The sequence below is a fragment of the Ruditapes philippinarum genome, unplaced genomic scaffold (genome assembly GCF_026571515.1).
Source record: "Ruditapes philippinarum isolate M1 unplaced genomic scaffold, ASM2657151v2 ctg3050_1_1_1_1, whole genome shotgun sequence".
Lineage (NCBI taxonomy): Eukaryota > Metazoa > Mollusca > Bivalvia > Venerida > Veneridae > Ruditapes > Ruditapes philippinarum.
Window position 1 is genome coordinate 61,262 of NW_026854792.1, and position 26,976 is coordinate 88,237.

Sequence of the window (26,976 nt, forward strand, 5' to 3'; positions counted from 1 at the left end):
TCCTTACATGCTAAGCACTTTGCATCTAGACACACAGCATCTATATTACAGTATCTTTATATCTAAATATCTATCTGTCGTTCACTAATGGCAAAAAATTGGTATAAAAAGGCTATTTTGGCAACGGTACAAAAATTAAGAATATTTTGTAACATTTGTTTTTAAGAAATAAAAGAATGGCAGACTGCACACGTTGCAGTGCCGTATAGGAGCGTCATAAATCATTGAGTTACCCCAACTTCCCAAATTTGAACCTAAGTTACTAGAGAAGCAGGCAGAAACAACGTAAACCCTACGGCACTCACAGACTACCCAATGAGAGTCGTCTGCGGGCCAATTTTGATTGGTGCTCGATCGTGCGGCGAGGCAGCGAGAGCTCCGGTGTCAGAAACGTGTGGAGGGACAGCTACTCTGGACAGATCAGCCGAGAGTCAGCGATCGATGTTCAGATGTGTCAACCGGGACACACGCTCCGATTTATAACTTCGGAACGGTGGCTATATATACTGTCATGTAATAGTACAGAAAATACAAAGGCACTAATAATACATTATTATGGATAATATATTAAACATATTTTAAAATTCAAATGATTAATTTATCCAAATAGTGTCATGTTCATACCCTTTAAAATAAACCACTTTTAAATATTTTTAAAGAAATAAATTGTTCACTCAAATTTACCAGACAGCTTTAATTACTTTACTTAAAAATTTACATTATCACTTAAAGGGAGCTAAACTCTTCAGGCATATTCGTGTAACGAGCATTTAGTGGCGTTACTCAATCACTAAGTGGGTTTTACAATTCAATGATATTACAACTGCTCCGTATATCACAAAGATGCAGACTACCACTGCTAAATATCGAACATTTTAATTTTGTACTCAAAAATATTGTATTTCAATCAGTTGTGATCACTTATGACAAGTGTTTATTGTCTTATCATTGATGTAAAGATATCCAAAACTATAACAACGAAAAACTTTTGCGGCATAAGAAACAAATACTAAATCAATTATATTTAGAATATAACGGAAATCGAATGGGTACATATATTTTGAGTACGAATAGTTGTGTTGTTGCTGCGGCGGTGTAGATTCGTGTCCGCTGCACTGACTTTACTGATAATATCGTTAGCTTGATAAAAAGTAAACAAGTGCAAAGTTTCTACAAAACAAAAGTGGAAATTGCAATCATTCGGCTGTGTCAGCATATAATTTCAAAATGAAACGTTTCGTTGTCGCATTACCTAGTGTACTGGGTAGAAATGCATCAAAATCAAAGTTGCTAAAGAATGAAAAATGTGTTAGAACATTGCAAGTGGGGAGAACGTTATCTGACAGTTTTACTGACCATTCAACCACACCTTTTCCAGAGTTTGACACGTTTGCCACTCACGATGAGCTATACCAGTTTAGTCTGAACTCGCCAGACTTTTTCTGGGGCACACTGGCACGATCTCGTATTAATTGGTATAGGGATTTTGGAAGGGTTAAAGACTGTGATCTTACAAGAGGTCATATCAGGTGGTTCCTTGATGGAGAGTTAAATGTGTCAGGTAATTGCCTGCGTTATTTATTTTGAATAGAATTTGATGTTCAGACCTAATGAAATGAGCTGAAGCAGAGAAAAAAAAGTACAGACACATATCAGATTATTCAAAATGAAGTTATCAGACATATGTCATGATATCGATATGAATCATGATAAGGGTGCATGAACAAGGAAGTTTGCATTCAAATTGAATATGAATATATTAATTTATCATACAAAGTTTATTTAGAAGATAACATTTTAAAGCTATATTTAGATTTTTCTGACATGTATACAGACATTACAGTACAGCTTTTGAAAGGCACCAATTGTGATTTATTGGCTGCAGGCTGTGTCCATATTCAAAGTCACTGATGACAATAAAGTTTATACTTATATTTATTAATCATACAGCCTTTTACATGAATATTAAAATTTTTATTTTGACAAATTTTCTTTCAACTATTACAATAATTTGTATAAATCTGAACTGTCAATAGACCCGCCAGTATATAGATACTGAAATAATCGTGACATATTATGTAGAGGGGGCTTTACTGGAATCAGTTTGTTACATTTGCCAGTGAGTTTGTCCGTATGTCCATCCATCCCAATAGTTTCCACTCTATAAATTCTGTATCTTTTAAAAAGATTTTCTTCAAACTTGGATAAGGTTTTCACTCCAACAAGGTGATATGCAGAAAAACTCTATGCCACCTCTGTCTCAGATCAAGGTCACATTTGAAGTCATAGGTCAAATATCAGACACTTTTTAAAACTTTTACCCCAGGAAGGATTTTTTTAAAACTTGGCTTGAATGTTAACCTTTATAAGGTGAGTACAGAATCCATGCCACTGCTATGTCTGCTATTTAAATCCTATACCTTTTGAAGGATTTTCTTCAACTCAACAAGGTGGTCTGCAGAACCTTGCCACTTCTTGCAGACTTGAAGGTCAAATGTCTGACTATTTTTTGTCTGCTCTATAAATCTTATACCAGTTAAAGGATTTTCTTTAAACTTGGCTCAATTGTTGCCCTAAACAAGGTGATGTGCAGAATCCACACCACCCTTGTGCATGTTGTGCAAACTCATGGCCAAGGTCACACTTAAGGGCCAAATTTGAACATTGTGTCTGCACTAACAATTCTATACTTTTTAAATGAGTTTTATAATTTAACCTAAATGTATCCGATAAATTACACTACATGATATCCTGTGTCGTAGAAATCTGATGGGTATTTGTCACCCCTTTGGCAGTCATAGTTTTTACTGGAAAAGCATCAATAGAGAAATCTGAAGTAGATCAATCATATTTCTTTTTATAATTATATGTACTTGTTGTATATTGTATGTATATGTTTAATCTTAGTACTATCTTAATACTGTAATGCCCATGTCCATTATCTTCCCACCACTTATATACTTGGAGCATTCAGTGGTCATTAAACGATAGAACTACATGTAGAAACACGTATCTGTGTTATATATTACAAGTGCACGCTCTGTGTACATACATGTACATGTATTATTAAATAGACCCACAATACAACAGTACTTTTAAAAACTTTCCAGTGAATTGTGTTGACAGACATGCCGAGAAGAATCCTGATAGTATTGCTCTGATATGGGAGAAAGATGAGCCTGGCACACAAGAATATGTCACCTATAGGTAATCTTTTCTCATATTCCCTGTTAACATAACTCCATATGGTAACTTTTTCCTCTTATTTCATGATAACATGATTCTGTATGGTAACTTTTTCTCTTATTCTCTGATAATATGACTCTATGCCTTTGTTCAAATTACTTATTATTTGTAGGATAGACTTCAAAACTGTATTTGTAACTTTTTGAAACTTGTAATTCTTGATAAATTTTTTAGGGAGTTGCTTCAGCTAGTATGTAGAATGTCAAATGTTCTGGAGAGCCATGGTGTGAAAAGAGGTGACAGGGTAGCCATCTATCTCCCCCAGTCCCCTGTGGCTGTGGCGGCCATGTTGGCATGTGCTCGTATAGGGGCAATACATAATGTTGTGTTTGCTGGGTTTAGTTCAGAAGCTCTTGCTGGCCGTATTGTTGATGGTATGTAATATATATGTATATACTGTTATTACATTGTATATTAACTGTACATATTGCATAAGGAAATTTTATTTAAACAGCATGCCTGCAGATTAACATGAATAAAAATGTATTTAAAAGTAAAACATTGTAAAGTGACAAAAAGAGTAATATACACTTTGCAAACAGTACTTACAATCCACATAAGGCACCTCAAAGAGGTCATATTATGAAAAATAGCCTTTAAAATTACTAGATTAATCACACAGTAGGAATACAGTGGTGAACATTGTCAGTAATCACACAAAACATAAATATTATTGCTTAAATCTTGAATCTTTTTGACAGACCTCAGACCTGTGCTAATAGCATGTCCATTACAAAGATAAGGCATTATTCCATTAAATAAATGAGCATGGTAATGCAAGGGCATTATTTCATTACAAAAGCCATCATGGTAATGGTAAAATTTCCATGCAAAGGCTTTGTTTCTGAAGAGTTAACATTATGATTAAATTACCAGTCAATACTGTTACATAGATGGTTATTCTATTGAATCAATCCAAACGAATTGTATGTGTGATGAAATAAGTTTTATATACATAAAGATATACTTCAATATAATACAGCTCAAGCCGAGACTGTGATAACAGCAGACCAAGGTGTGAGAGGAGGTAAAATAATCGAGCTGAAGCAGGTGGTCGATGATGCTCTGAAGTCATGTACATGTGTTAAACGTGTATTTGTGTACCAACGTACTGGCAATGATGTACCAATGGGAAAATTAGATATTAACCTTGACAAGGTATCTTATTTTAGTCACTTTTGATCATTTTTGCATTAGATTTATAAATAAGCTGTGTGTAGCGATTTGGTCCTTGTACATTTAGAAATAATACCAGCAAAATGAAGCAGTAAAAATGTCATAGAAAATTTGATTGTTGGTTGTTATATATACATGTACTGTGTGATTTTCATAATAGATATCAGCCTTTCTGTTCATCAATTTACTATGATACTAAATGGATTAGCAAATTATTAAAAACCTGAGTAAAAAGCTAGACATGGTTTGATTGTTGAGATTTTATGTTCAAGGTTTTTTGACCTCAGTGAAGCTTCTTTAAAGTTACACCTAACATAAATGAAATGTTTGATTTCACATTACAGGAACTAGCCAGTCAGCCAGATACCCACACACCAGCTGTCATGGACAGTGAGGACTATCTGTTTATGTTGTATACTTCCGGTTCAACCGGTAAACCCAAGGGTATTGCTCATACACAAGCAGGCTATCTTCTGTATGCAGGACTCACCATGAAGGTTAGTTAAACTAGAACTATTATATTTATATGATCAGCAACATTTTCATTGTACTAGTGTATGTACCGTTGAATATATAAGCTAATATAGTTTTTGAATTTTGTTTAAATGTAAGCTTTTTTTATAAAAATACAAAGAGCATAATATTAACAATCCGACCCCCCTTTAACAAAATGCTTTAATACGGTTAAAAGATAAAAATAGATTGATATTTTTGGCATATCTATGTTTTGAAATATGACAGTTGCCATTTTGTCAAATTCCATTGAAATTTTATCCAGTAGTTGGAGCGCTTTTGGTACATTCTTTTGAAAGAGATTAACAGATCGACGAAACGTCAGTTTTGGCAATATTCAGAGGCCATACAAAAAGCCCTTTCTAGGTTTTATGAAAAAGTAATGTAATTTTCTTTTAGTTCATAAATTGTTATATTCATCACCAATTAAAAGTTCAATATTTGTTTACAATTTAAGTAGATAACCTACAGATTGGGAGAGTGGTGGCCTGATGCCATCTTGATCAAGCGTTTAAGTCCTTTTTTTGGCAATATTATACCCATGTTTCTTCACCAATCCAGATCAGTCCTGGAAGAGGACATGAAAGTGATAAAAAAAGAGAGAATTTGCAAGGGCAAGTCTTTGGTTGTCATAAATTTTATTTTCAGAAAATAACAGTTCTGAATTTGAGGCGGACCTTCACAGTTTTATCACATACAACAACGACTACTTTTTATGTTCAAAATGCATTTTAGACAGTCATATTAGCCTGCAGCTGCTGTATCATAACAACTTCTGTATTTTTTTATGAAAGAAACTTGTGTTGATAAATTCCAAGTATTAAAATTAACCCCAAGTATATTATATAAAAGCAAGTTTGTCTTAATTTATGCGGTAATATAATTTAACAGTGATGTTACTACAGTCCAAGATACATAGGTGAGAGGTTGACATTTGACTTTCTTATTTTTGTTTGTTGACTAAATGATGTTTGGTATTACAATTTATTCATGAATGCATTATTGCTTATTTGATTGTTTTTTATGTTTTGACATTATTCTCAGACTCTGCACTTTGCAAGTGGTCATTGGTAAGAAATTGTAAAACATTCCAGTTAGATGCTAAATTTTTAGTGTCTTTTCATATTGTGCTTTTGATTGTTCTTCCTGCAAAATCATCAATATTCATGGGGAACTAATTTTTGTGGTTTTCTTGGATAGGTCAATCCATGATTTAAGATCCAATGAAATTTCATTTTGTCTGCTGTAAGATTATTTTACATTGCATTATTTACATTTTACCTTTTGGAAAAATAAACATGTCACAAATTAAAGATTCCACGAAAATGTTCTTTGAGACAAAACCACGAAATTAATGGAATTCACAGTAATAATGGAATAAGTATTTCTGATTGCTAAATTTATGTTGATTATTTACGTACAATGTATATCTTTCAAATATTCTTTATTATAAAATCAAAGTATGTAATATCGCATTTGAGGAATTCTTTAGTAGTTAATGTGCAGTAATAGCTAGGTTAGAAATGTAAATAAAAGATAAAAAAATAGGTTTGAAAAATCTTTCATAATAGATCATTAATAATGTTGGTCTGATACAAGATCTGAATTTTACTATTACAGCATGTGTTTGATTATAAGCCTAATGAGTTATTTGGCTGTGTAGCAGATATTGGGTGGATCACCGGACACACGTATGTTGTTTACGGCCCTCTATTTAACGGTGCTGCCACTTTACTATTTGAAAGCACCCCAGTCTACCCGAACCCTGGTCGGTACTGGGAGACCATTGAACGCCTGAAACTTAACCACTTGTACCTGGCACCAACAGCTCTACGTATGTTATTGAAGTCTGGCGACTCATGGGTTACCAAATATGATAGGTCGTCACTAAGGAAACTTGGTTGTGGTATGTTGTTTATCTTAATTTTTAAACCTATTGAGTATGATGTTCCAAAAGTGTATTCTTCTTTAATCATTCAGAACATTGTGTTTGTTTAAATATAATGTTATAATCATTCATGGACCAATTGTCCCACACCCCTGTGGGTTTAAATCCCACAAGGGACTTTGGATTAATGTGAGGAAGCTATCCAGCTAGCTAACAGAATGTTCATCATTCTACTCATGTGCCCATTCTGAAATAATGCATGGAGAATTACCTGAGGTTGTCCACCACCGGTAAAGCTGGAAAGTTGTCATATGAATTTTACAGCATTGATGGGCTGTAAAACCCAACTTAGAATATAGTAATAATAATACTCAATATTGGCAGTTTCAGCAGTTTTTCTTTTAAGATAGACTTGGATACTAAAAGAATTACAATCCAGATGTGTACTTTTTTTGAATTCACTGAAAGTCATCTTTAAAAGCTCTTTTTATAAAAAGTCTTTAAATAAACTTCAGGTTACAATTTTCATTAAATAAATGTTGTTTTATTGCTTTGTTCCATATTAAAGATAAATTTATTTGTGATATGATATTACTTAAAGACTTTTTTGTGCCCTCATCATAGGGAGGCTTAGTAAAAGATTTGAAATTTTCAACTTGTGTCACACATAGCCAAAAAAAAAAAAAATCTGACCAATAGTCAGTAGATTGACAAAACAGTTAAGTATGGGAGCATCCTTGTCCTACAGAAACACGTTTCTAGTTAAAATGAATGAATAATATGTTTATTTTGATTCAAACAAAATTTTTACTTCCAGTTGGAGAGCCTCTGAACAGAGAGGCATGGGAGTGGTTTTATGAAGTGATAGGTGAAGAAAGATGTGACATCTGTGACACATGGTGGCAGACTGGTAATTTGTTTAATCCTTACACTGCACAAAGTTCCTTAAAGGAATTCCACTGAGGTCTAAAAGCCTCAAAACTTGAAATTTGAATTTCTTACACAGATTAACTGGGGCACTTAAAACAGAAAGATTTGCAAAACATAATTCTCAGAAATAAATTGAGAATCGTATTTTTTTGTGCTATTATTAGCCAAATTTGAATGAAAAACATATCAAGGCTTTTCAATTATACAAATGTAGCTCATTTTTCACAGAATATTTGTTCTTGAAAAAGATGTGAGCAAATGATCTGACATTTTGCAAACAAGTTATTGGTTTAGATTCACATAAAATGGAACATTAATCTTGAAAAAAAAAATCAGTCCAGTCATGTCAAAAAACCTCAGTGGAGTCCCTTTGGTCTCAGGATGTAGAGTTATGGCCCTTTAGGCAGTATATTGTGGAACAGAATGTTTGTTGTTTCTACTTTTTCCCTACAACCCCATAACATTATTTCTCAAGACTTTTTGCAAGAGAGGAAAGAAATAAATTTATAGCAGTCAAGGTTGGCATATTGCATGTTTTGTTTGTAAGATTTCTGGGGGAGTTTCAAAATGTTGTTAAGAAGGGAGAGATTCTATTTGGTTGATAATAGCCCCTTTTGATTATTCAATGTTTTTTTTAGAAACTGGTGGTATTGCAATTACCCCACGACCTTCGGCACCAGGGGCGGAAATAAGGCCGGCCATGCCTATGAGACCATTCTTTGGTATAGATCCAGTTCTGATGGACCCACAAATGGTAAAACTTGTAGCATTTTATCATTATTTAAAACTGATAAAAGACCTAAGACCTACATTGTATTTATAACATATTGTTACTTGTCTTAAATCGGATTTAACCATTACACATGAATTAAATATTAAATGTTATGACATTATTATCTATCCTATGTAAAGTCATAGGGTGATGACATTTAAAAAACAGCTGTGATTTTGCTGTTTACGACATTTATTTATTCCTAAAGGATTTAACATTTAAGTGCCCATATGTCATATGTTATTTTTGTAATTTATAAACTTATATAAAATTAACATTACATGTTACTAGATTAAGTTTACATTTATATTTTATATAGGGAACAGAATTGACTGGTGGAGATGTGAAAGGTGCCTTGTGCATTAAACGACCTTGGCCAGGAATGGCAAGATCAATATATGGAGATCATCAAAGATTTATAGATACATACTATAAAACCTACCATGGTACCTAGATTAATCATCTGAATACATTCTATTTATCAGATAATTAGTTTGTTTTGCAAAAAAAGGTGTTTTGTTATTTCTATACATACCATATAGCCAGCACAAGTTGGCCCCAATAGCTTATATTTTATGGTTGCTTACTACCAGTGACTGCTACAAGCAGTGCTCACTTCCTTTGGGATAGAAACCTGTTAGATACGATGTCATTCAGAAAACTGTTATCATTCAAATTACTAACTTTGTTTAATTGGTTAATTTCTGCATATTGTTAACATCCTTTGCTTTTGAGTAATTTCAATGTCAAAAATACTGTAACTTAATTTCCCTACTGTAGAAAGTATTGTCAAATTTCAAAAAAATGGCAGTCTGACTTGGTGGAGATGTAAAAGATGCATTGTGCATTAAACGACCTTGGCCAGGAATGGCAAGATCTATATATGAAGATTATCAAAGAGTTATAGAAAAAAGGGGCAGTCTGACTTGGCTCCTATGTGTTACAAGTATTATCTCTCACACTCAAGAGAGGCATTCACTTTAAGATTAGATCTTCTAAACTGGTAGCTTAATATTTAAGTTTATCCTCTACCATTATGACTTGTGTAAAACAGTGTTGGTTTTACTGAAAACTCTTCCAATAAAATAAAAAATAAAAAAAAATAAGTAAAAACATAACACTATGTAAGTTGGCAATGTCAGACGTCTCTGTTGGATAGGAATAACAGAAAAAGGTGAAGGTTTTAAAGGGAGACACAGGCAAAATTTTCATTTCTTAGTTTTGAAATTTTCATTCACTATTCTGTAAATGTCCTCAAAATGAATACACTAAACAGTCAAAGGAACAAAACTTTTCTCCATATAAAGAATAAAATGGTGTTTTCCTAACTTGACCCGCGTGGGTCAGGTTAGAGCGCTAAAATTTCACAATAGTTGTCACTCTGTACTCTGGAAACGTTAAAAAACATGTCAAATCAATTACTTAGACTTGTTTCAATCATACAATATCCACAATATTTGTAATTGTAACTTCCAGGGTTTGTTCAAATCGCATGACTTGTTTTTAAACTATTCGGTGATTCTGTTCGCGTCAAAATTTCGTTCAACATATATAGATATATTTAAACTTCAAACCCAAAATATATAGAATTTATACAGAAATTCATGTTTGGACTTTAAGAAATGTCATTTTAGGGTGATTTGAGTACAGAAAATAATTTTTATATTTTTGCCATTATTTTGCCTGAGTATCCCTTTAATCTGTGTTATTGTTATTTATTTAGGTGTATATTTTACTGGTGATGGAGCATATAGGACCAAGGACGGCTATTATCAAATCACGGGTAGAATGGATGATGTTCTCAATGTCAGTGGACACAGACTTGGTACGGCAGAAATAGAAGATGTTATAGTAAGTCTGCTTAGTGATCATATAACCCTTAACCAAAAGTGATCAGCCTTTGCCAACAATATAGAGCCAGGCCAGTCTGGATATCCGTGCAGGCTGACCAGGCTTTATACTGTCGGCTCTTCAATTTTAGTATTTTGATATTGAAATCCCTTGGATTTGGAATGGAATGCTTCAAATTCAAGGCTGGACTTATCTTTTATAGAAATATAGCAGGATAAGGGCTTCAAAGTGGTCAACATGTTGGACTAGTATTCTAATGATCCCTAGCCGCAGGAGTTCAAACTCAGTCAGCGGCAAATTGTTGTTTTCTTGAGCAAGAAACTTTACACTGATTGCTCAGTTCTGGTTGGTTCCAGGAACTCATTCAAAAGTGTGTCTGTAAGCTTATAACTTCCTACATTCGAAATAAAATAAATTATGTATAAACCAAGGGTTAAGCTTGATTCTACCCATGTGACCATCGCTGACCAAGATCACACTGATCATGGTCTGCTCTGTTGACTATCCAGTCACATCATATTTTGAGTTTTTCCTTGAAAATAATAAATGCTTTTGTCCAGGTTAAACAATGTACAATAATGTACAAGTCTGTGTAAGATATTTAATGTGATAATGGTTAAAATGATAGCCCTGAAATTGCTTTACCTATCCCTTGTTGATTACTGTCGAGCCAGTTTTCACGTGAAATGTGAAGCATGGCTCTTTATTATTAGCTTATTTAATTTAGAAACTTGATATTTAGATCCTTAAGGTGATCCCAAGTGTCATAATATGCTTGATATGGGGATATTTTTGTTTGTAGGATGATCTTGAAGAAACTGCAGAATCAGCTGTAGTTGGTTTCCCTCATGACATTAAAGGATGGGGTTAGTATATTCCACATGCTATAGACTTTAGAATATTATGTCTTAGTATAAACAAATTGTAGAATAAAGATAAAAATATTCTTTTTATGCTCCCCGAAAAATTTCGGGGGAGCATATAGTCATAGGGTTATCCGTCCGTACGTACGGACCGAATTCGTGTCCGGCCCATAACTTTGTTGTTTGAAGTCGGATTTTAAAACTATTTTACAGAAATGATCACCATATTGAGACGACATGCAACATTTGGCTCCCTACCTTGAAGGTCAAGGTCACAGCATGACCTTGCAGCAAAATCGTGTCTGGTCCATAACTTCATTATTTGAAGTCGGATTGTAAAAATATTTCACAGAAATGATCACCATATTAAGACGACGTGTTGCGCGCAACATTTGGGTCGCTACCTTGAAGGTCAAGGTCACGGCATGACCTTGCAGCAAAATCGTGTCCGGCCCATAACTTTGTTATTTGAAGTCGGATTTTAAAAATATTTCACAGAAATGATCACCATATTGAGACGACGTGTCGCGCGCAACATTTGGGTCGCTTCCTTGAAGGTCAAGGTCACAGCATGACCTTGCAGCAAAATCGTGTCCGGCCCATAACTTTGTTATTTGAAGTCGGATTTTAAAAATATTTCACAGAAATGATCACCATATTGAGACGACGTGTCGCGCGCAACATTTGGGTCGCTTCCTTGAAGGTCAAGGTCACAGCATGACCTTGCAGCAAAATTGTGTCCGGCCCATAACTTCGTTATTTGAAGTCGGATTTTAAAAATATTTCACAGAAATGATCATCATATTGAGATGACGTGTCGCGCGCAACATTTGGGTCGCTTCCTTGAAGGTCAAGGTCACAGCATGACCTTGCAGCAAAATCGTGTCCGGCCCATAACTTCGTTATTTGAAGTCGGATTTTAAAAATATTTCACAGAAATGATCATCATATTGAGATGACGTGTCATGCACAACATTTGGGTCGCTACCTTGAAGGTCAAGGTCACAGCATGACCTTGCAGCAAAATCGTGTCCGGCCCATAACTTCGTTATTTGAAGTCAGCTTTTAAAACTATTTCACAGAAATGATCACCATATTGAGATGACGTGTCACGCGCAACATTTGGGTTGCTACCTTGAAGGTCAAGGTCACAGCATAATCATGCAGCAAAATCGTGTCCGGCACATAACTTCATTATTTGAAGTCGGATTTTACAACTATTTCACAGATATGATCACCATAATGAGACAATGTGTCGCGCGCAACATTTGGGTCGCTACCTTGAAGGTCAAGGTCACGGCATAACCTTGCAGCAAAATCGTGTCCGGCCCATAACTTTGTTACTTGAAGTCGGATTTAACAACTATTTCACAGAGATGATCACCATATTAAATCCACGTGTCGCATGCAGCATTTGGGTTGCTACGTTGAAGGTCAAGGTCACAGCATGACCTTGCAGCAAAAAATAACTTCGTTATTTGAAGTCGGATTTTACAACTATTTCACAAAAATGATCACCATATTGAGACAATGTGTTGTGCACAACATTTGGGTTATTTTTACACTTTGAACTTTGTCTGTGACATAACTCTGACACTACAAGAGGTATACCTTCCTTACAGTGTCCAAAACCTATTCGGGGAGCATCACCCGGTTCAACCGGCTCTTGTTTACTTAAGATTCATCATTTATTTAGATGAAACATTTAAAACAAAGTGACCTTTAGAATTGAAATTGTTTATAAATGGTAGATCACAGTAAGCAACAGGAATTATCAATTAATATGAGTAATAAGGTAGTCTTTCAGCAATTCATTTTATTGATGTCTGAAATAATAGATTGGCAAGGAACAAGAATATAAGGGGCATCTAAGATATTACTGGAACAATTTCAGTATTTATTTGATAATAAGGGTATGTCAGGGCTACTTAAGGTATTCCTGGTGTACCTTAGGTATTCAAGGGTCAACTAGGGTATGCCAGTATCTATGGTATTTTAGAAGCAACAAGGTTATTCCTTGGATGATTAGGGAAGCCCATGGACACATTGTGTACACCAGGGGCACCTTAAGTATACCAGGTGCATCTAGTGTATTCCTCAGACATCTAGATCATTCCAGGGAAGCTTGGGTATTCCAGGGACAACTAGGCTATTTCTGGGAAACCTTTGATATTCTGAGGACAATAGGGTATTCTAGGGGAACCTTAGGACACTGGCATTTTCTGAGACACTAGGGATATTCTATGAGATTTTTGGGTAATTCCTGTGACAACTAGGGTATTCCAGGGGAACTTTGGATATTCCTTAGGCAACTAGCGTATTCCAGGGGAACTTTGGATATTCCTTAGGCAACTAGCATATTCCAGGGGAACTTTGGATATTCCTTAGGCAACTAGTGTATTCCAGGGGAACTTTGGATATTCCCTGGGCAACTATGGTTCTCCATGCAAAAGCATCTCACCAAAGAAATTCCAGGCACTCTTGAAGAATTCATGAGTCACCAGGGTATTCAATTAGGCAACTGAAATAATACTTTTTGTGTAAAGTTAAAGACTCATGAGACTAAAAGTGTGTATGGATAGATGAAAATACCCTATGAATTTTTTATAGTAAATGTCAGAAATATTTATTGTAAATGTCAGAATTATTTATAGTAAATGTCAGAAATATTTACAGTAAATGTCAGAATTATTTGTAGTAAATGTCAGAAATATTGACAGTAAATGTCAGAATTATTTATAGTAAATGTCAGAAATATTTACAGTAAATGTCAGAATTATTTCTCGTAAATGTCAGAATTATTTCTAGTAAATGTCAGAATTATTCAAAGTTAATGCCAGAATTATTTATAGTAAATGTCAGAATTATTTGTAGTTAATGTTCCAAATATTTAGAATAAATGTCAGAATTATTTACAGTAAATGTCAGAATTATTCATAGTAAATGTCAGAATTATTTATAGTAAATGTCAGAAATATTTACAGTAAATGTGAGAATTATTTTTTTTACTCCACAAATAAACTTTGTTACTTATTCACATTGTTCTAAATGCTTTTTTTTCTACATGATAGGTATCTATGCATTTGTGGTGTTAAAGGACGACGTAAAAACATCTGAAGAGGAGATGAAAACTCAGTTGAAAGCTATGGTGAAAAAACGAATTTCTGCATTTGCTCAGCCAGACATTATTATGGTATGTGTGATTAAAGTGCAGACAATATTGATTAAATTTTTCAGTTGCCAAGTAAATGGGGATTGTATAGCTTAAGGATATTAGATAAGAAGAAATGTATTAAGAATTTTGTAATGTAATCTTTTCTTGTTAAACAGTGGTTTATGAATCAAAGGGAAATAATTATTCATGGCTCTTAATAAAATCTGTTGGTAGTTAAAGCAGAGTAACCTGACCAAAAACGACAGGGATTTGGAGCTTCTAAAGGAAAATTGAATTGTAATATGAGGATGTGTAATCTTTTTTTTGCCATCCTTTTAGCCTAACTGCCTTGATTTCGCATAAAGTTTTGTTTTAGTAAAATATTTAGATTCATAGGCCAGATTTCCAAGTGGAAACTTCTTCATTTGGATTTTTAATGTGTAAAACCACTTGACTTCCAAGAATGTCATAGATATATTCATTATCAACTGAAAGCTGACCACTGAAGAATCTGAACGTGTATAAATACATGTATTGTGTTGTGTAATTTTCCATAGATGCCATGGTCAAGCTGGTCATTATTTTTACTCAATTCCTCACAATACATATGAGCCGTGTCACAACAAAACCAACATAGTGCGTTTGCGACCAGCATGGATCTAGACCAGCCTGCGCATCCGCGCAGTCTGATCAGAATCCATGCTGTTTGCTTACCAACCCTATTACAAGTAGAGAAACTGATAGCGGACAGCATGGATCCTGATCAGACTGCGCGGATGCGCAGGCTGGTCTGGATCCATGCTGGTCACAAATGCACTATGTTGGTTTTGTCATGACACGGCTCATATCTGGTTTATTTCTATACCACCAGCTTAACTTTCATAGACAGTAGAAGTATTTTGTAGTTTTATATGTTTCCAGTATCCTGTTGATTGAAATATCCCTTACACCAACAAAGTTTTTTTATAATGGACCCAGTTAGAAATAGGAAGTGTCCGTTGATATTTTAAGAGGTTTTCAATATCAAAGGGCAAGAATTGGTATAAATATTGCACAAACTGTACAGATACTCAGGTTGGTCTGATTTCGCAAAGGCGAGTGATTTTAATCTTCTGCAGCCACAGAGCTTAAAGTGGATAGGTCTAAAATGGGCACATTTTCCATAATAATTTCAAATATTGATAAAAACAATAGAAATGTATATTTTGGATATTCTTTTGAAATGTTGCCTGAAAAATAAATGTTGATTAAGTTTTAACTGATGTAGAATAAAAATATGATGAATAATAATATTTTGTTTGAGAATATTTTATTATCTGCTATATAAATATAATTATGCAATATTCAGGTATATTACTTTTGCAGTTTGTTGTTATGTCCAATACTTAATATTACCAAAGTAATTATTCATTGTATTACAGACCCTCCATTTTAGACCAAATCACTTTAACAAAAAAATCTGTTTTGATTCCAGTTCACGCCAGGGTTGCCAAAAACACGCTCAGGAAAGATCATGCGTAGAATATTGCGTAAGATAGCTGCCAACCAGCCTGATGAACTAGGAGATGTTTCGACACTCTTTGATCCATCAATCGTTGATGCTCTAGTAGAAAAACACAAACAGATCACTGGAAAGTCCTAGTGTGAAACTTGTACATCATTAGTTTTTAGCAAAATGCATATTTATAGGATATTCAAAAGCAATTGTTTTCATACTTGAATCAAAATGCAATTTCCTGAAGACACTTAAATACATTTCACTGGTTTAAAAACAAAACAAAAATCAAAGCATACCAAGAACGTGTCCGAATTTCATAACATTTGGGTAATAGTGTTAACTAGCAACATGCTTGTTTGAATTTAGGTTTGTGTGACTTTAACCTGTTTTGGTAAAAAATTGTATGATTTAGAAGCTACATATTATAAAATTCATAAATCCACGTTCCCCACCCTGTCTTTATTACATTGTGATAAAATAAGCCTAAAAATTAAAAAAAAAAAAAAAAATTAAAAGAAGTTTAGATGATTTATTTTGAAGTCCGTTAGATAAGTCTTGACATCTCAGGTATGTTGTGTACAAGGAACAAAACATAAATATCAGGTAATTTTGTATAATAATTCTATGACTGAGTGTAAAAGTTGTAGTTTGATAAAAAAAAATTAAAAATTCAGAAAACCATTTATGCCAAAATCTGATTTTTATTTTATGATCGGTAGGTAGGTCAATACAAATGCTGTCATGCTCTTAGAGGTTGATTGAAAAAAAAAATACATTTTTGTGTATAAATTTGGAAAGGCTTTTTTCTTGAAATATTTTGACTAATTTGGAGGCATGCAGCTTTCAATAATCTCCAGTTAATCTACCAAACTAATTCTAAGGCACCTTTACGTTAAAATGATTCTTTTTTTTCATTTCTTTTTAAAAATAAAACTGTGATAAATTCTATGCAAAAGAATCATTATTACCCTTCTTTCCAAACAACTTATAAAATTGTTTAAAATGTTTGAGAATTAACAGAAAACTACATTAATATGAGGAGAAGAAAAACATTATGCATAGAAAAGTAAAGTGCCTTACAATAGTGGCAAGCTTAGACATAGTTATATAATGAATATTTAATCAGATGTATGGAATCATGCTTTCCTAAGGTAGTATTAACCTTGCTAAGATTATGTCAAAAATTTGTCCTGCTTGAATTTAGAACTTTATTGTAAGTTTTAGTGAATTTTGTCATCATAAAATTGAGCAAACAGAAGTAAAGAGCCTGATCAGACTGTACAGAAGTGCAGGATGACCTGGCATTATACTTTTTTAGCTCGACTATTCGATAAGAATAAGTAGAGCTATTGCAGTCACACGAGCGTCGGCGTCAGCGTCGGCGTAACCAATTATGTTAAAGTTTTTGTAATAGTTCAAATATTTTCAAAGTCCATTGACATATGGCTTTGAAACTTTGCACACTTGTTCACCATCATGACCCCAACCTGTAGACAGAAGGAGGTAACTCTATCAAGCATTTTGACAGAATTATGCCCCTTTTTCAACTTAGAATTTACATTAAAGTTTTTGTAATAGTTCAAATATTTTCAAAGTCCATTGACATATGGCTTTGAAACTTTGCACACTTGTTCAACATCATGACCCCAACCTGTAAACAGGAGGAGGTAACTGTATCAAGCATTTTGACAGAATTATGCCCCTTTTTCGACTTAGAATTTACGTTAAAGTTTTTGTAATAGTTCAAATATTTTCAAAGTCCATTGACATATGGCTTTGAAACTTTGCACACTTGTTCAACATCATGACCCCAACCTGTAAACAGGAGGAGGTAACTGTATCAAGCATTTTGACAGAATTATGTCCCTTTTTCGACTTAGAATTTACGTTAAAGTTTTTGTAATAGTTCAAATATTTTCAAAGTCCATTGACATATGGCTTTGAAACTTTGCACACTTGTTCACCATCATGACCCCAACCTGTAGACAGGAGGAGGTAACTCTATCAAGCATTTTGACAGAATTATAACCCTTTTTCGACTTAGAATTTACGTTAAAGTTTTTGTAATAGTTCAAATATTTTCAAAGTCCATTGACATATGGCTTTGAAACTTTGCACACTTGTTCACCATCATGACCCCAACCTGTAAACAGGAGGAGGTAACTGTAACAAGCATTTTTTTTACTGTCAAGCACTAAGAATAGTCGAGCGTTGCTGTCCTACCGACAGCTCTTGTTTGATTGATGGAATAGACAAGCCTTCATGACTAGGTTTTTTTAAAAAAAGAAATATTTTAAATTTTGTTTCATCAAATGTACATGTATATATGACAATGTTTATGACGTTAAGTACATGTACTGATGAAAAAAAGAAGTTGCATCTTGATATGTTTTACATAGTTTAATTGAGAATTTATTCAAATTGATAATTGTTAATTTTTACATGTATTGTTAACTCTCATGATACACTTTGTTACAGTTACTTAATTTAGTATTCATGAACACATCCTTTATTTGTTATTGTTGATTTTTTACCCTTTTGTTAAATGTATATTGTATTCAAGAGCTTTACATAATTTGTATCTTCATTTAATTATTATATTTTACTTACTGGGAATACAAAATGAAATGTTTAAGATAAAGAAATTGTGATTGTTCTCGATAGAATACAAATGGTTTTGAATTGAGAAGGTGTGATCATTTTTTTGTCTCAAATATCATCTATGTAACGTTTATTTAGAAAGTCACACTGTGACAGACTTACCTGAAGGTGGGGCATCCATGACCAAGTGGTTACAGTTGTTGACTTCAAACCACTTGTCTTTCACCACTGTAGGTTTGATCCACGCCAGCATCTTTGAATAATTTCATGCAAGAAAGCTAGTCCAGCTAGCTTACAAAACAATGGTGGTTTTAGTCAGGTGCCCATTTGTGCCTGAAATAATGCACAAAGGGGCACCTGAGGTCTTCCTCCACCAGTAAAGCTAGAAAGAAGCCCTATAACCTATACTGTGTTGGTGGTAAGTTAAACCCAACAAAAAGAATTTCTGCAATGTCCAAGAGGTGGCTCATGATTCTCTGTTACTATTGACAACTAAGGCTGTTTTACCTCTATTATGAGCTTTGTCTCATAACTAAGATGGTGAAGTTGATTCACCCTTGCAGTAAAATCAGGTGGAACAATCATTCAGTAAATTGATCACTCTGATATGACTGATATTGTTTTAAAACTGATATGAAACCCAGTAAGCAAAACAAAATTTCAGCATGGTAAGAAAGATGTTCATTAGCTCCTTCTAAAAATTAGTTTCCAAATTTACAACATGGCAAGAAAGTTGTTCACTCTTTCTAATATAGCTGTCAAAGTCACATGAAGTAAAATCTTATCACAAGCATGCTGTTATTTTACTATGTCATTTTTGACTCTTGAATACTAATGAGGTGGCTGCAGAAGGTTGGTGGATCTTGTGGTGTTATTTGCTTTAAATCTGTAACCCTGAAAAATTTAGTATTGTTTACTTACTGGTTTGGGAGATAAACTCGGCCAAAAATCGGTGTTTTTGGGGCAAATTTCATTTATTTGTTTACGTATTCTGATGAATCTTGCACCATAATAAACTTCAGCTCTTCGATATTCCGGTATCACCATAAAAGTTATATTTAGAAACAAGACGGGTAATTTGGAGAGGCCCTGGAAGAGGTAATACTATGTAAAAAGCACATTTTTAACACGCGCCAGTAGATAATTTCGGCTCTTTGTTTTTCTTCTTAAATCATTTTTAATGAGTAAATTAAAATGTAGAATAACATGTTTAGACATTTTATTATTCCTTTGCTATTCATATATGTCAAATGAAAAAATATGTTTTATCAGAAAAATAAGGACTGTTACTTTTATACAATGTTATGTAAAAAAAAACCCAAAAAACTTGGATACTTTTTTTTCGTAAAAAGACATGCATTTTAATTTATTAAAATACGAAATATGCAGTTTAAGAATTAGTGATTCAAATGTATTTTGGCTTGGGTAACTTCGTAATTTAACAGAGTGAAGAAGAAATTAATTTAGTGGTATTCAACCTACACAATAACATAATAAAGGAGCACTTAACATCAGTTTTTCAATCCATTGCACTAAAATATAACATTTGTGATTATTTGTGCAATCGGACTTTTTCTGAGTTTGCAAGACAAAATTGAGTCTAAATTCATCTACAAAATGTATCCGTGAATATCGTCTGCTTTACCGGTAGTCGGTCAATGTATAAAAGTAACCCTGTACGAGCCTCAAAATGAGCATCTTCTGCGCATGCGTACAACAATTGGATTTCCCGTACTATTTATAGGCATGTTTTTTTAACAAACGGGTAAATGTCTGTGCTATTTTTAGCTCGACTATACGAAGTATATGGAGAGCTGTCCTACCGGCGTCCGCGTCCAGATTTCAGATTAAAGTTTTGGTGCAGTAAAATATTTTTCACTATAACTTTGTCATTTCTTAAGGTATCAACTTCAAACTTCAAATATATGTTCCTTATCATCAACCACATCTTATGTGACAAGGTTCATAACTGTAGCACCAATATTTTCAGATTTATCTCCCCTTGAACTTAGAATTTTCCTTAAAAAATACTATTTTTTACTGTTACTTCTTTATTTCTTAAGGGATCAACCTCATACTTCAAATATATGTACCTTATCATCATCCCCATCTTATGTGACAAGGTTCATAACTCTAGCAACAATATTTTCAGATTTATCTCCCCTTGAACTTAGAATTTTCCTTAAAAAATACTATTTTTTACTGTTACTTCTTTATTTCTTAAGGGATCAACCTCATACTTCAAATATATGTACCTTATCATCATCCCCATCTTATGTGACAAGGTTCATAACTTTAGCACCAATATTTTCAGATTTATCTCCCCTTGAACTTAGAATTTTCTTAAAAAATATTATTTTTTACTGTAACTTATTTATTTCTAAAGGGATCAACTTCATACTTATGTACCTTATCATCATCCACATCTTATGTGACAAGGTTCATAACTCTAGCACCAATATTGCAAGAATTATCTCCCCATCAACTTAGATTTTAATACTAGAAAAATGTTATTTTTTACTATAACTTTTTTAGTTTTAAAGGTATCTACCTCAAACTTCAAATACTTATTCCTTATAATTAATTATATTTTATATGACAATGTTCATAACTCTTGAAGTAATTTTTACAGATTTATTTCTATTTGAACTTAGGATTTTCTTTAAGAAATATTATAACTTTGTTACTTTTTAAGGTATCTACTTCAAACTTCAAATATATACTTCTTATCATTACATCCATGTTGTGTGACAAGGTTCATAACTCTAGCGTGACTATTTCTAGAGTTATTTTCCTTGATCTTGGAATTTATTTTAACAAATGTTATTTTTTTACTATAACTTAATGCATAATTATACATAATTGATTTTTCTTTCATAGTTTTGTCCTCCTTACTGCATCCAGAATTTTATTAGTCGAGCTTGGCTGTCTCCTGTGACAGCTCTTGTTTAAATATCTTACCAAACTTGACCAAATTTCCAGATATTGTCGAATTCCAGCGTTCGTACGAGATGGTGAGCTTGATTACATTAAAAAAAGCCGATAAGTCGATTACATTATAAAAAGCCGAGTTTATTAACTCCCCAACCAGTATAGCTTTTTTTTCTATTATTTTTTATTTGTTAGATGATATTGTTATTATATTAGTAATGTTAGCGCAAAGTTTTGTAGATTAGTTCAACAATGATTGGAAGTCATTTATATGGAGTAGTTTCATAGGTACAGTTGTTTTAATATTTTCTCTACAATTGTTTATTATTGTCAATTTTGATAAATCATTTTGAATCTGTTTGATTGTAATTATGGATACAGTATGTCAGTAACTATGCAAATACTTTTATACATTTACTTGTTAATGAATTGCTATTTTCTAGTCAAAAATATAATTCATTGTTATGCAAAATATGTCCACACTCCCCCTGCATTAATCAGACCAAAGTTTATATTTTGTCATGTATTTTATATATGGAATATTTTTACTATGACTAAAGAAACCTTTTTTACCAGGTTTTCAGCGTCTTCATTGAAAACCTGGTTTCATTGCAATTAGGTACTTCTTAGTTTTTTAATTGAAAGGTAGTAAATAAGATTAAATAGTGGATCTTTTCCTGATTATTACCCCCACAAATTGTTTTGAAATGTTCTAAAGACACAGGTAGTTTTTTACACAAGTGTTTCAGTTCATGCTTTTTTTACATGAATAATAGTTTGTCTATATTAACATTGAATTGATATATTGTTATTAACATTGAATTGATATGTTGTTATATTGTTTTTTGGCCATTTTATATATGGTAAATCCTGTTGACCAGTATTTTTACATGTATTCAGGCTTATATGTTACATTAACTTATCAATATAAACCAGTCTAAAAACAGCAGCATCTGATTGGCTGATATTGCAAATAAATTTGAAATTGACCTGAATCGAAAGACTGGTTTAATGCTAAACTGAATCTTATTTTAAGATAATGAGAAGGCAACCTTCAGTTAAGACAAATATACATTTGTATAATTATGTTTTTTAATATTTATATAAGAAAATATACATCTGCATCATATGATCAATTGCATATAAGATTTACAGTGAAACCTCTGAAGAGCTACCTCCTGTAGAGCAATAACAACTTTATAACAACCTTAACATTAACTCCCAAAGTATTTCATTTATTTATTTAAATGCCATCTGTGCACAATTACATCCATTTAAGCATAAAAGATAAACAATATTACATCCTACATAGCCATTCTTCGAGTAGAGGCTTTAGATGTCTTACATATTTTACAATTAAAACTAAAGTCTGTTATACTATAGGCATATTATATGAGCATATATACCAAAACATACACATATATTATGCAAATACATTTCACATTAAAATGTAATATTAAAACATCACATGATGTCAAGTGTAAAATTTGCCAAGGGAAATACCCATTTTAAAAGAGCACTATTAAAGGGTAAACATATAGATGCTCAGAAAGTGTGCATCTTCAATGTAATATTTGTCAAAAGGCGTAGGTTATATACCCAAAGTATGACATCATAGTAGATTTACCATACTAGAGGAACACCTCCCAATAACAGTCAAAGTAGAGGTAGTACTGTATAATCTATTTTTGCTCCTGTTTGACATATTGTTACCATTTATTTTTAAATGTTTTTGAATTTGCAATTATAATAAAATTAATCAATTCATATGCAAAATTTGAATTATATTATATGATTTTAGCTTCAAAAGCAATATATTTCCAACAAAAAAATAAGAAAAAGATCTGTGTGTAGTACTATTTGATATGCAGCTGTATTTAAAGTATAGTAAATGTTGTACATTGGATTTTGATTTGATTTAGAAATGATGGAAATTTTTACTTAAATTCTGTACATAAAATGCATTTTGTATTTTAAATCAGGGGTTCACTTAATTGTCATGATAATCTGTACTTTTGTACTGTGGAAATTCATAGAATAATTGATTAATTTTTTCTAGAAATTATGTTGTGCGTAATTTTTATCACATGATGTATGTTGGTTCATTATTATCGAAGCTTATTTCAAAATTTCAAATTTCTTCACATTTTATTCGTATTCAGGTTAAGTGTGTAATACTGAAATGTGGACTTTAAATATCATTAGATAATGAAATTTTGGGAAAGTTTCTTTTCAAAACGTGTGGTTTTAGATAATGATCTAAAAAAGATCTTTCAATCTTAAAATTATCTATATAAAACGGTTCTATATTTTATTAAAACAGAAAAAATGCCTTACAAACTTCTGCACTACAAAGGACCATTTTAATCATTCAGGTTTATGACGCTAGATATACACATGTATCATGTTTGTAATTAAAATGTCATTTCATAATTGAAGAAAAGTAATTACCATTGTAAAATAAATAAATATTATAAAAAAAGACTTAAGTTCTACAAAAATCATTTTTCATTGGATCAAAGTTGATGTGGACCAATTGTCTATTAAAAGCCAGTTCTGCATTTCATAGAAAGTCTTTAATGTATATTATGTCCTAGGGTTAAAACCAACTTTAGGACCAACTTAAGACCGTTTCAATAAATGTTTTTACCTTCAGTCAGAGACTGTAGACTAATTAAATTCATTTTCCTGAGAAAAATTCAGAAATACAATGACAGACCCTTTTATTCACAATGTGTTACTGGTCATTTGTATTGCTATTCAGAAATTTAAAAAAGTCATGAAATAGGAGTCATAAGTTAAGACGTTTACTTTGAAATGCAAAATTTTTTGTCTTAAGGCTGATTTCAGAAAAAAAAACTTTCTATGAAATGCAGCCCAGATGTGTAATCTTAACCAACAGCATTGGATTGTAAATATATCTGCATGTTCTGTAATGCATGTTCATTTATTACAAATATTTCTGCATATTTTTGTATGTATATGTCCTATACATGTTTTGTGTGGTTTTTAAAAGATTTTTTATGCTACAAATTTAAAATGCCTGTTTTGCCCCCTAATTTTAAAAAGTGTATCAATACATATAGAAAAAATGTCATGCATTGTAAAAACCACCTTACAAACTGCATGATCTATTACTAGATCATTGAATCTATATATATATATACAGAACGACCCTCTGTAGATTCAGCAATTATCTCTTTCATTTTATTCTCAAAGTAAGACATCAGAATAAATTTAACCTTTGTAGAGCAACACCTCATAGCAGTAACCAAAATCATTGTCTTCCAAAGGGTGTTGCTCTACAAAGGTTTTATTGTATAATATGTCTAATTTGACTTAAGGTGAGAATTTTCAACTGAAACATTGTATGGGCAGAATCCATTATTAAAATTTCAGTCAACCAATGTCAGATTAGTGTGGAAGATGAGGTTAATTAAAATAGGTGTATATTTATTTTCATGCTGTGTAAAAGATTATTTGTATGGTATTTTACATGATTTTTTTATAACCATATATACAATACAGGTGAGGTAAAGTTTGTTGGTATACAGTATGTTTTCAGTTTGATTTTATGCGTTGAGTACATGTATAATAATGATTTGAGGTGTTGAATATAATTATAATTTTGGCCAGAAAAGTAGACCATGAAGATGTATATATTATTATATCAATAAAGAAAAGCACTGAATACTGTATTTGTTGTTGTATAAAAATCCTCTTGGCTTCTTTTATAGCTATGTAGCCAGTTTAGACCCTTTACAACTACTTTGTTTGTACATGTATGTTATTAATAAGTTCTTATTATGCCCCCATTTCGAAGAAAAGGGGGTATATTGCTTTGCACTTGTCGGTCCGTCGGTCCGTAGACCAAATGGTTTCCGAGTGATAACTAAAGAACCCTTAGGCCTAGGAACTTCAAACTTGGTATGGTGATTGGTCATGACCAGTAAATGACCCCTATTGATTTTGGGGTCAAGGGGTCAAAGGTCAAGGTCACATTGACCTTGAAAGCAAAAACGGTTTCCGATCAATAACTAAAGAGCCTTAAGGCCTAGGAACTTCAAACTTGGTATGGTGATTGGTCATGATCAGTAGATGACCCCTATTGATTTTGGGGTCAAGGGGTCAAAGGTCAAGGTCACATTGACCTTGTAAGCAAAAACGGTTTCCGATCAATAACTAAAGAACCTTAAGGCCTAGGAACTTCAAACTTGGTATGGTGATTGGTCATGATCAGTAGATGACCCCTATTGATTTTGGGGTCAAGGGGTCAAAGGTCAAGGTCACATTGACCTTGAAAGCAAAAACGGTTTCCGATCAATAACTAAAGAACCTTAAGGCCTAGGAACTTCAAACTTGGTATGGTGATTGGTCATGATCAGTAGATGACCCCTATTGATTTTGGGGTCAAGGGGTCAAAGGTCAAGGTCACATTGACCTTGTAGGTAAAAAACGGTTTCCAATCAATAACTAAAGAACCTTAAGGCCTAGGAACTTCAAACTTGGTATGGTGATTGGTTATGACCAATCAGATGACCCCTATTGATTTTGGGGTTAAGGGGTCAAAGGTCAAGGTCACATTGACCTTGTAGGTAAAAACGGTTTCCGATCAATAATGAAAGAACCCTTAGGCCTAGGGACTTCAAACTTGAGATGGTGATTGGTCATGATCAGTAGATGACCCCTATTGATTTTGGGGTCAAGGGGTCAAAGGTCAAGGTCACATTGACCTCTTAGGTAAAAACGGTTTCCGATCAATAACTAAAGAACCCTTAGGCCTAGGAACTTCAAACTTGGTATGGTGATTGGTCATGACCAGCAGATGACCCCTATTGATTTTGGGGTTAAGGGGTTAAAGGGCAACGTCACATTGACCTTGTAGGTAAAAATGCTTTCCGATCAATAACTTAAGAACCCTTTTGCCTAGGAACTTCAAACTTGGTATGGTGATTGGTCATGACCAGCAGATGACCTATTGATTTTGGGGTCAAGGGGTCAAAGGTCAAGGTCACATTGACCTTGTAGGTAAAAACGGTTTCCGATCAATTAACTAAAAAACGCTTAGGCCTAGGAACTTCAACCTTTGTGTGATGATTGGTCATGACCAGCAGATGACCCCTATTGAGTTTTAGGTGAAGGGGTCAAAGGTCAAGGTCACATTGACCTTGTAAAGTAAAAACGGTTTCTGATCAATAACTCAAGAACACTTAGGCCTAGGAACTTCAAACTTGGTATGGTGATTTGTCATGACCAGCAGATTACTCCTATTGATTTTGGGATTAAGGGGTCAAAGGTCAAGGTCACAATGACCTTGTAAGTAAAAACGGTTTCTGATCAATAACTAAAGAACGCTTCGGCCTAGGAACTTCAAACTTGGCATGGTGATTGGTCATGACCAGCAGATGACCCCTATTGATTTTGGGGTCAAAGGTCAAGGTCACATTGACCTTGTATGTTAACGGTTTCCGATCAATAATAAGAGAACCCTTAGGCCTAGGAACTTCAACCTAGGCATGGTGATTGGTCATGACCAGCAGATGACCCCTATTG

At 33.2% G+C, this 26,976-nt stretch overlaps 1 protein-coding gene across 1 annotated transcript; it reads left to right on the forward strand.

The window, feature by feature from the left end:
- The first annotated feature begins 1,115 nt into the window (after nt 1-1,115).
- On the forward strand, nt 1,116-25,114 carry LOC132741078 (acetyl-coenzyme A synthetase 2-like, mitochondrial). The gene is made up of 13 exons (XM_060729163.1): nt 1,116-1,561; nt 3,111-3,207; nt 3,421-3,620; nt 4,229-4,404; nt 4,767-4,919; nt 6,556-6,841; nt 7,641-7,733; nt 8,392-8,507; nt 8,845-8,971; nt 10,249-10,376; nt 11,179-11,242; nt 14,311-14,432; nt 15,868-25,114. Exons 1-13 carry the CDS (start codon nt 1,228-1,230, stop codon nt 16,033-16,035), a joined length of 2,064 nt encoding a protein of 687 aa, XP_060585146.1. The 5' UTR covers nt 1,116-1,227; the 3' UTR covers nt 16,036-25,114.
- Nucleotides 25,115-26,976: the final 1,862 nt, after the last annotated feature.

Bases quoted from the DNA above. Each gene is read 5' to 3' on its own strand.
- LOC132741078 (XM_060729163.1), top strand. From the start codon at position 1,228: ATGAAACGTTTCGTTGTCGCATTACCTAGTGTACTGGGTAGAAATGCA. The intron at 8,508-8,844 runs GTAAAACTTGTA...TATTTTATATAG, and splicing joins TTCTGATGGACCCACAAATG to GGAACAGAATTGACTGGTGG. The intron at 8,972-10,248 runs GTACCTAGATTA...TTATTTATTTAG, and splicing joins ATACTATAAAACCTACCATG to GTGTATATTTTACTGGTGAT.